Source organism: Hippocampus bargibanti, linkage group LG04 (genome assembly GCF_051943395.1).
Source record: "Hippocampus bargibanti isolate YZ-2025 linkage group LG04, ASM5194339v1, whole genome shotgun sequence".
In the NCBI taxonomy this organism is placed as follows: domain Eukaryota; kingdom Metazoa; phylum Chordata; class Actinopteri; order Syngnathiformes; family Syngnathidae; genus Hippocampus; species Hippocampus bargibanti.
Window position 1 is genome coordinate 34,005,737 of NC_142737.1, and position 10,330 is coordinate 34,016,066.

Sequence of the window (10,330 nt, forward strand, 5' to 3'; positions counted from 1 at the left end):
TTGGGATACACACACTTTCTGGGAACCAATCAAGTTGGTAAGCCAAGGTATCACTAACACATCTGCTAATCGTTGAAGCGGTGAGAGAGATGAAGCCTATTTGAATGGCAAAGAGCATTTCCACACACAAAGTCTGAATATTTCTTTGGCGTTGACGAGCGTTGCTGCGTTAAGGCGACTTTTGGCCGAGCAAAGCGTTGGCCAAACGCACAACGTGACCTTGAAGGCTTTGCCTACGACCCCAAAAATCTGACAACTTTCTTGATGATCAAACAAAGAAGAAAAAGCGACAAAAGCATGACGTACGTAATGACGGACAAAACCCAGAAAAGATCCAGCAGCCATTTTCTGTGAGTCCCAAGAATAAATTCATTTTGCAATGTGATGTTTTTTCCCTCCATCTTCTTTTCATTCTTATTCGTTTTTTCATCAATGTATCAACTTGTCCACAACCACAGAGCTGCATTTAGGATCCCCCCCCCAAAAAAAAAAAAAAGCAGAAGGTCCTCGTGGGACCTGGCAACCAATCGGCCCTCGACATCAGTCTCACAGAAGTACACAACGTTTGGCTGGACTGTCACAATAAGCGATCGATTCGATCGGACACTGGCGGACAAAGGCTCAAACACAGGAAGCTCGTCTTTTACTGCCGGCAGGGGACGGAGCCATTCAAGACAGACGCCCCCGTTCTGCAGCCCTCTGCCAAGCTATTTATTGAAAGAGTAAATGCAAATTGAAGTCATACATTAGTCAAACGGATTTGAATAGCGCGCCTCTGGACGTCCCAAGCACCAACAGCGATATGAACAATAGAGCTATAGGCATTTTCATTGGTTGTCTTTCCCCGAACCAATACATTTGTAACCCGGCTAATGAGCTCTTCCTATGATGGAGTTTCAAGTCCTAAATCCAGATCTCCCAGAATCTCGATGAAGACGACAGACAGGTTAACGGGCTGCGTCAGATTGAGCCCAGGTTTCTCTGTGCTTCAACTGTGGATTCTCGTCACGCATGTTCACTCAGCATATAACGGCGCAAAAGTGTCAAATGTGGCAACTTCTGTTCCGGCAAAAATCTCAAGGACCCACGTTGGAACTGTAACCTTCAGTCTGGCCTTGATGTTTCAATTTGCAGCTTTTGCACTCGGCAAGAAATGGAAAACTTGAAAAAAGGACTCAAGTGTCCATCTCGTGCGAATTCCGGGGTGGGACTTGGTCCGAGTCTCACACGGACCGGCGTAAACCTCAAACGGACGCAGGCGGGCAGGCATCCCAGCCAAATGGCAGCTGTGGAATGGCGTTTGGATGAAGAACACTCGGTAGGCCAGATAAGAATCCGCGGGATTTGAGCCTTCACGGCGGCGGCGTCGGTACGGCATCCACGTATCCGCCGCCCTCGATGACCTCGGCTGCCCGAGGAACCTTGACGGGGCGGTCCAACTGAACGCTCTCCTTCCGAAACCAAAGCGCTTTGCCGTTTGCCACCCGGCCGCGCTCCTGCGCCAGCCTTTCCGGTCCGGGAAGGTCCGCGCCGTCCAGTAGGAAGAAGTTGTCGGACGTCACGTCTTTGACTCTGCTGTAGTCCGACCGCAGCTCAAAGTCCGCTTCGCCGCTGAGGGTTGCCAAACGGCCGCCGACATCCGCCTGCATTTTCCAGACCCTCGCGTTGTCGTCCTCTCCGCCGGTCTTCGGCTGACGGATCGGCCAGCTCCTCTCCTGAACGCCCGCGGCGTCTTCCGACACGACGAGGTGTTCGGCGGCGCGGTCCTTCCACGCCGCCGCAGAAGCAAAGTCCCGGCGGATGATCAGCGCGCTGGCAAAGTCTTCCGGTGGCCCGCCCTGAAAGGAGACGGCGGAGTTCATTGGCTCGCACCTCGGTAGGAGGGCCCGGGCGGCCATTGGGACACGCTACCTTGAGGAGATGCAAGTCAAGCCCTCGTATCTTCGGACCCGGAACGGGCGGGAGCAGAAACTGCATCACGCTGAAGCAGAACCACCGGTGGCGCTTTGAGATATTCCCCGTTTTACATTTGCGGTCTTGCGCGAAAGGTACAAATGCGGGATGGGCCGGCGGTTAAGTCACTCGCCCTATTCCGAGCATCCTATCTGAGGTGGAGTGTCGCCAGGGTCCGGAACTTCCTCTTGTGTCGGAAGCAGTCGACGCTGTCGCTCGAACTTCACGGGTGTCGACTAACCCTTTTCCATTTGTCACAAGCAACGAGCACGATTGATTGGACCATAAAGAAGCTTTGCTGGCCATCTTTAGAGGCCACCGACCTCTGTCTTAATGCAGACGACCTCTAACTCCATGTGGTGTCAGAAGCTTTCCTTCGACCGGCCTGTGCCGCATCTGTACCTGAGTCGCGGGACCGGGACATACTCGAGAAGGGACGCACGCACCTTTTCCTCTTTGCGAGCGCCACGCAGACTGCCGCGAGAAACAAAAAGCCAGAGACAAGCCAAAGGGACGTCCAAAGGGCTGCGTCCTTCCCCGTGCCTACAGGGACGGGCGGTTCAGGTTTGAGCCCAGTTTGGCGTCAAAAGAAAGACGGACTTGCGCACGGTCGGGGATCTTGGCGTAGGAGGCGTGGCTCCAGGAGCTCCAGGAGCCGTGGTCCAGTCGGCAGCGCACCTGGACCGCAAACAGCGCCCCGGGGAGGACGCCGTAGAGCGTGAATTGGCTCTGGGTGCCGGTCTTGTACTCCTACAAAACGGTGCGCCGAGTAAGACTTTGATAACAAACAACGCGTTTTGCGGGTCCGTCCGTCCGTCCGTCCGTCCGTCTCCCTTGACTCCAAAACGCATTGGGGCTGCCGAAAGGATTTTTGCCCCGACGGCGCTTCTGAACTGCTCAGTTGGTGCATGTCCTTCCCGATGAGGAATTGGATCGTACGATCAAAGTCAAAGTCAGCTTGATGGTCAAAGATGCTAATATGCACGACATACAGCACAGATGAAATGATTGTCCTCTCGGACGGAGCCGGCGTGCATACGAGCATATTATTAGCGGCATATTTGACCATCGAGCTGACCTTGACCTTGAACTTGTTTTTGGTCCTCTTTTGACTTGGTTGGTGGTTTGCCAAAGCCAAACGATCTGCTCGATGCTTTGTAAACGCTGCGCTTTCCGATGGCTTTTGGTTGCGCTTTAACGGCGTCCGTCACCTTCCAGTCGGCGGCGTCTCCCGCCTGTTGTGGCCGTCTGGCTCGGATCTGATACTCCGGCGTGACCCAGCCGGACTTGACGTCCACGTTGGCCGGATGCTCCCAACTCACGCGCAGGCTCCGACTGTCGTCTCGGTCGTCTGTCGTGAGCGTGACGTGTCGGGGGGCGTCGGGCTTCACTGAAATCGTGCGACAGAAGTGAGGAACCTTCGGATTGTCTCTTTGACATCTATCATCATCGTCATCATCATCATGAGACATTTGATTTCTAAGCGCCTTTCAAAACTCAAGGTCACTCTACAGTCACGGGATCAGTTTTTCTGCGGGTGAGCAGCGGCAGCCACACGCGCCAGCGTCCACTCAACCTGGAAGTAACTCAAATAGATAGAAAGCTAGCTAGCCAGCTAATCGATAGCCAACGGATAGCTACCTAGATAGCTCGCCACCCAGAGACCTATATAGCTAATGGAAAGCTAAGTAGGGAGAAAGCTAGCCAGCCAGCTAGCAGATAGCCAACAGATAGCTCGCCACCTCGATATCTATATAGCTAATAGAAAGCTAATTAGAGAGAAAACTAGCTAGCCAGCTAGTAGATAGCTAATTGATAGCCACCTAGATAGCTTGCCACCCAGATAGCTATATAGTAGTTAATAGAAAGGTAAGTAGAGAGAAAGGTAGCCAGCCGGGTAGTAGATAGCCAACAGATAGCTCACCACCCAGATAGCTATATAGCTAATAGATAGGTAGCCAGCCAGGTAGTAGATAGCTATTAGATAGCCAACAGATAGCTAGCTAGATAGATACCCACCTAGATAGCTATATAGCTAATTGGAGAGAAGCTAGTCAACATATAGCTACCTAGATAGCTCGCCACCCATATTGCTATATAGCTCATAGAAAGCTAATTAGAGCGAAAGCCAGCTATCCAGCTAATTGATAGCCAACGGGTGGGTAGCCAAAACGGGGGCTGAATGGAAGAAAAAAGATGGCGGCTTGATTGACAGATTGAAAATGTCCCCTACGTGGACCGTGTCCATTTGGATTTGTTGAGAGCTCACCAATGTCCATGACGTCCACCTTGAAAACGTCGGACGAGGCGTTCCCGAGGATGTTGGAGGCCACCACCGTCAAGTAGTAGTCCACCCACATGGACGTGTGTCTCTTGTCAAAAAAGCAGCTGTTGCTCCCTCCTGACCGGTAGTCTGGACACTCGTGCCTTCCCGCCAGTCTACATCATCATCATCATCATCAGAACAATCACAATCATAATCATAAGCATCATAAGCATACATTTCATTTCTAAGCGCCTTTCAAAACTCTCAAGGTCACAGGAGAAGTTTTTTTCCCTGGCTGAGCAGCGGCAGCCACACGCGCCAGCGTTCACTCAACCCGGAAGAACTCAAATAAATAGATAGAAAGCTAGCTAGCTAGCTCGCTAATACACAGCGAAAGGATAGCAAGCTCGATACCTGATAAATAGCCAGCCAGCTAGGTAGCTAATAAATAGCAAATAGCTCACTAGCTAGGTGGCCAGCTAGATTGCTAATAGATAGCAAATAGCTCGCTAGCTAGGTAGCCAGCTAGATAGCAAGTAGCTAGCCAGCTAGCGAATGGATAGCAAGCTAGATAGTTGATAGATAGCCAGCCAGCTAGTTAGCTAATATATAGCAAATAGATAGATTGGTAGCCATCTAGAAAGCTAATGGATAGCAAATAGCTAGCCAGCTGGCTAATAGATAGCGAAATGATAGCGAGCTTGATAGCTGATAGATATCCAGGCAGCTAGATATCTAATTGATAGCAAATAGCTAGGTATCCAGCTAGATAGCAAATATCTAACCAGCTAGCTAATGGATAGTGAGCTAGATAGCTGAAAGATAGACAGCCAGCCAGCTAGATAGCTAATAAATAGCAAATAGCTCACGAGCTAGGTAGCCAGCTAGATAGCTAATAGACAGCAAGTAGCTAGCCAGCTAGCTAATAGACAGCGAATGGATAGCGAGCTAGATAGTAGATAGATAGCCAGCCAGCTAGTTAGCTAATATATAGCAAATAGCTAGCTTGGTAGCCATCTAGAAAGCTAATGGATAGCAAATAGCTAGCCAGCTGGCTAATAGATAGCGAAATGATAGCGAGCTCGATGGCTGATAGATATCCAGCCAGCTAGATAGCAAATAGCTAGGTAGCCAGCTAGATAGCAAATATTTAACCAGCTAGCTAATAGATAGCGAGCTAGATAGCTGATAGATAGCCACCCTAATAGATAGCAAATAGCTAGCTAGGTAGCCAGCTAGGTAGGTAATAGATAGCAAATAGCTAGCAAATAGCTAAAAGACAGCTTATGGATCGCGAGCTAGAGAGCTGACAGATAGCCAGCCAGCTAGATAGCTAATAGATAGCAAATAGCTCGCTAGCTAGGTAGCTAGATAGATAGCTAATCCCGCTGAGTTGCCACCTCCGTCCTTCGTTGCCATTCCCAGCAGCCCTCCATTGAGCCTCTTTTTCTTTTCAATATAGATAGAAAGCTAGTTAGCTAGCTAATAGCGAGCAATAGATAGCTAGCCAGATAGTCAGAAAGCTTGCCATCTAGCTAATAGCTATCTAATAGATAGCTAGCCAGCTGGCGAACAGATAGCCACATGTTTATGTATTTCTTTTTTGAATACCTGGTGGCAAATCATTTGCAATCTTCATTTATGGGTGTTTTAGCAAGTTAGGAGCTAAAGCTAACGCCAAGCTCCAAAATGTCTTGAGATGGCGGTACCCCCCTTTTTTTATTTATTTATTTATATGTGGGAGTAATTGTACAAACTGCTATTGTTAGCACACATTTTCACTCGCCGGCTAACTGGCTACTTATCAGGTAGAGAATTAGAAAGGAGTTAACATTCAAACTGTACAAGGCAAATTCATTTTTTGTCCTCCCGTCCCATTTCATTTCGACGGCATCTTCAAAAAGTGAACCGCCTGCTTAGCATTTTTATTTGCAAATGAACGAACGGCTAACAGTTGCGCGAGTTCAAAGACCACAATAACAGTCGCAGTGGATTTTATCGTAGCAATGTTTTTTGGTAATATTGGCATCGTAACCTGAACTGTGCGTGTAAAATGATAAAAAAAATAAACTTCATAAGTTAGCATGCTAGCGTTAGAAAACCAAGCAGAAAGAATTGACAAGAAAGCCAAACAAGCTTTTGACTAATTCATCGTTGGTCTGATGCTGAAACTCTTCTATTGGGTTAGTTAGCTAAGCGACACTCGCAGATGACACTTGCAAAGGGCGCCACGCTTTCCCAGCGCAAAGATTTCGGTTGCCCCCCAAACGTATCCTCCGTCCTTAGCTGTGTTCTGGGCCACCCGGACCGGACCGTACCGTCGGGCCCCTCCGCCTGAGACCGACACACAGAAGGAGAGGTACCGGTACGCCACTGGCTGTCAGGCTATTGACGCCCTGGCGGCCATTTTTAACACCCTATTTTCTCATTGATACGGACGGACGGACTGGCGTGTCCTCATTTGTCCTCATTTGGCGGCAATTGCGAATGTCTACTACCGTTCTGTCCGGTAGTAGAGGCGGTGCGCGGTGGGCAGTCCTCCGTCAAGGCCCGGCTCCCAGCGACAGGTGAAGGTCTCCTTCTCGGGCGAGCGGCAGCCCAGCAGGACGGGCTTCCCTGGCCCAGACCTGACTGCAAAAGAAGCAGAGCGCAACCACAACGGCAGTCACGTCGAAAAGTTTGTGGGGGAGTATCTTGGCGTGACGTCACCGACCGGGGGCGGGACCTTCTCAATCGACTCAGTTGCGAGCTCATTTTGTGGCACTTTTAAGTCATTTGCATCGGACTCAAAATATCAGCCTGCCTCTTTTGGCCGTTTTGGATGCTATCCAACCTTTTTTGCATGTCAGTGAGGAAACAAAAAAAAAAGCGGTGTCGGTTGTCCTTTAAAGTGCCACCAACCAAATAAAGTTCACATGTTCTTGATGCCTTTCTTTTCCTGACTGTTGAAGAATGCTGACTCCTTTGGCGAATGTTCAGCGTTCCCTCAACGTTGGCTTTTGAGTTCTGGTTCAGACTCGCTCCTCGCTTGCTTCCATCAAATTGCTCAGATGTTCTCAACTTTTTCCATGCGTCCCGTATTTATGCATAAAATGCACATTTGATTCCATATGTGGTTGTCGACAAAAGCGACGCTTTCCACAATTGGCTCGACTATTTGAAGACATTCGTAGAAGAGAGTATATACGTATATCCTTGAACTTGAAGTATATATGTACTTGCAAATTTGTGGGACGAATAAAGGTTTTCTGATTCGGAATTTGCTCGTATGCTGTTGCATAATCAAGTCAAAACGACTTGATTATGCAGTACAGTTTATTGAATTACAATACCATAGAATATTTATTATTCATAAAATAAGGTGTATTTTGTGTTGTTTTGAGGCTTATTTAGTCGAAAATGATGTTTTATGGGGACTTGGGAAGGGATTATTCTCATTTGAATGGTTTCCTATGGGAAATTAATGTTTGGGGGATACACACTTTCCGCCTTACACGCTCTGTCTGGGAACCAATGAATGAATTTGTAAGCCAAGGTCTCACTGTACAAAAACTGGTTCCTGGCCAGCCAGCCTAACTTTGTACAACGTGATCAACACAAACAAACTGACCGTTGCAAAGGGCAGCAGAGAGCAGCAGCAGTGCGATGGTGGCCACGCACGCGTCCCTCGCCATCCTGACACCCGCTAGCGCTAAAAAAACACAAACAAACAAACAAACAAACAAGAATGAGGCTGCTCTTAAGGATGAGAATTTTCCAAAATGACCACATCAAACTCACACATCTGGATTCGGACTTTTTCACTGTTCATTTCCCGTTTCAGCTTTTGATTGGACGATACCCACGCCGGTTGGCGGAAAGCACCATTTTGATTGGATGATCTTGACTTGGGTGCGCTTCATGTCCCCTTTTGAAGAAGCGGACCGGTATTGTGTTCTTTTTTTATTTATTATCTGAGTCCAAACGATATTTTATTTTGAAAAATGACAAATGACCAGATTATACATGCGTCTATGACTTACTCTTGACGCATGTCGAAGCGCTTGTCTAGGTCACGTGACACACAGCGCTAAAATTAGCCCGCCGTAAGCTAACAAAAAAAAAAAAAGACACTTTGGTTGTCCTCGTCTCCCATGATCCCTCGACGGCGGGACGTCTCGTTGCAGAGAAACCAACTCAGGGGTTGGAGTGAGTTGGATTTTTCACTTGTTTTTGTGCTCTATCTTCTTTTCAAGGCACGTTTAAACATTACCGCGGTGACTATAGAGCGTTAAGGGCCAGAGACCATGTTACGTATGGTCCCAATCGTAGCATAATGAGCTTAGCCGTGTTTGCACACCTAATTCGGCTCGCCGACTGCGGTTGGTGCTCAATTGTTGATGAATATCGCTCATCGTTATTGAAAATTCATCGTCAAATCATTGACTTTGCAAATTAATGAAGAGCCTAAGACGGCTATTCGAGCAGCCAAGCCCGAGGTCGGCCCCGCGTGCTCCTAGCAGAATCATAGCGTAACTGTTTTAGCGCTAGGGCTAAGACGATGATGCTATGAGCTCAGAAGACTTAGTCACGGTGAAAGTTGTCTTACCGTAATAAAAGTTGTTGGGCGCCAAATTTGAATGCTCCGCTCATGGAAACGGAGTTGTTTGACGTCAGCTTTGAGTCGTTTTCCGGGTTGCGATGAGAACGCCCATTTCGATCGCACGACGCCGATGATCGATGATCCATCCAAAGCCAATCCGCCCGGGTACATCCCAAAAATAGTGGCATGAATCGGTGACGGTCGATCGCGACCATTGACAGTAATTAAGTCTTGGTCGTTAGATTGAGCTACTTAGTCTACTGTGATCCTGAATGGAAGCTTCCATCGCGGCATAATTGTCTTAAGACAACCGTGCTATGATTAGCCTGAAGATCGTGCCTTTCAACCAAGCTGGAAGTATAGTTGTCTGTTAGGCAATCAATTTGCCCCTAATTAGTCATTAGTGCCGGCCATCGAGTTCCATGCTTAATTGTCATTTCATTGGATCATTCACGATCCATCCATTATTCCTTGAAATAGAAGTATGAACTGGCTAAGCTAATGATGCTATGATAGTGGCCATACGTTGTTGTTGGGGCGATGTTAGCAGGACTCTGCTAATAAAGTTGTATAAAAATACACGTTTATTATTCTATTTAAAAGAAAGAAAGAACAAAAAACGTTTCCATGCCTGTCGTGTCATTGAATTTTGTTGTATTTGTCCGCCGCTCCGCAAAAGTATTGCCTGACGTGAAAGCGGTCCGCGGCGCCCAAAAAAAAAGCTTGGGTGCCAACATGCGGCTCGTTGCACTGTTTGGAGCCCAAACAACATTTGAGAGGAGGAAGTTGTTTTGTACACGACAGACGGCACAGGTGACGACAACAAACAAAAAGAAAAAAGCACCCGCTGGCTGGAATCGAGTTTCAGAGGGCAGTCTGGGATGCGCTGGCGTCTGTGCCGCCATTGTTTTGTCCTCAAAATGGCCGCTCCACCTCCATCGACATCTTTGAGCCCCATTTGGTTGACGACATCACAGTGTCATTTATTTATTGATTTATTTTTATTAGCAATGAAAACATGAGCTACACGTCGCATTTTAACATAGTTGGCATGTTTTGCTGAGAATACTGATGGAGATTCGCGGCACTATGTACTTGGCTATCTGGTAGCTATTGGCTAGCTGGTTAGTTGGCTGGCTATCTATTAGCTATATATCCAGTTAGCTGGCTAGCTGGCTGTCTATTTGATAGCTGTTGGCTGGCTATCTAGCTAGCTTTTTATTTATTTGAGTTATGGGTTGAGTGAACGCTGGCGCCTGTGGCTGCCGCTGCTCACCCACAGAAAAAATATCCAGTGACTGTAAAATGTCCTTGAGAGTTTTGAAAGGCGCTTGGAAATGAAATGGATTATTATAAAGGTATTGCCAATATTTTTTGTTTGCCTTTTGTCAACATTTTTTTCCATCAAGCGACCTTGATGAAGCCAGAAATGTATTTCAATTCCAATCATTCATTTTTCATGCATTATTTTGAAAAACCATTTTCGACAGTCATGACAGAATCTTTGGGTGATTTTAATCTCATCTCAC

At 47.6% G+C, this 10,330-nt stretch overlaps 1 protein-coding gene across 1 annotated transcript; it reads right to left on the reverse strand.

The window, feature by feature from the left end:
* Positions 1–636: 636 nt before the first annotated feature.
* On the reverse strand, positions 637–7,899 carry prlrb (prolactin receptor b). The gene is made up of 8 exons (XM_088995387.1): positions 7,830–7,899; positions 6,718–6,850; positions 4,223–4,392; positions 3,165–3,343; positions 2,562–2,703; positions 2,400–2,496; positions 1,912–1,981; positions 637–1,838 (listed from the first exon to the last, which is right to left on the reverse strand). Exons 1-8 carry the CDS (start codon positions 7,891–7,893, stop codon positions 1,353–1,355), a joined length of 1,341 nt encoding a protein of 446 aa, XP_088851513.1. The 5' UTR covers positions 7,894–7,899; the 3' UTR covers positions 637–1,352.
* Between the last annotated feature and the right edge of the window lie 2,431 nt (positions 7,900–10,330).

Excerpts from the sequence above, each read along its gene's own strand:
- prlrb (XM_088995387.1), bottom strand. The coding sequence starts at position 7,893 with ATGGCGAGGGACGCGTGCGTGGCCACCATCGCACTGCTGCTGCTCTCT. Across the intron at positions 3,344-4,222 it reads GGTGGACGTCATGGACATTG|TGAAGCCCGACGCCCCCCGA; the intron begins GTGAGCTCTCAA and ends GCACGATTTCAG. Across the intron at positions 1,982-2,399 it reads GCGCTCGCAAAGAGGAAAAG|CGTGATGCAGTTTCTGCTCC; the intron begins GTGCGTGCGTCC and ends GTTCTGCTTCAG.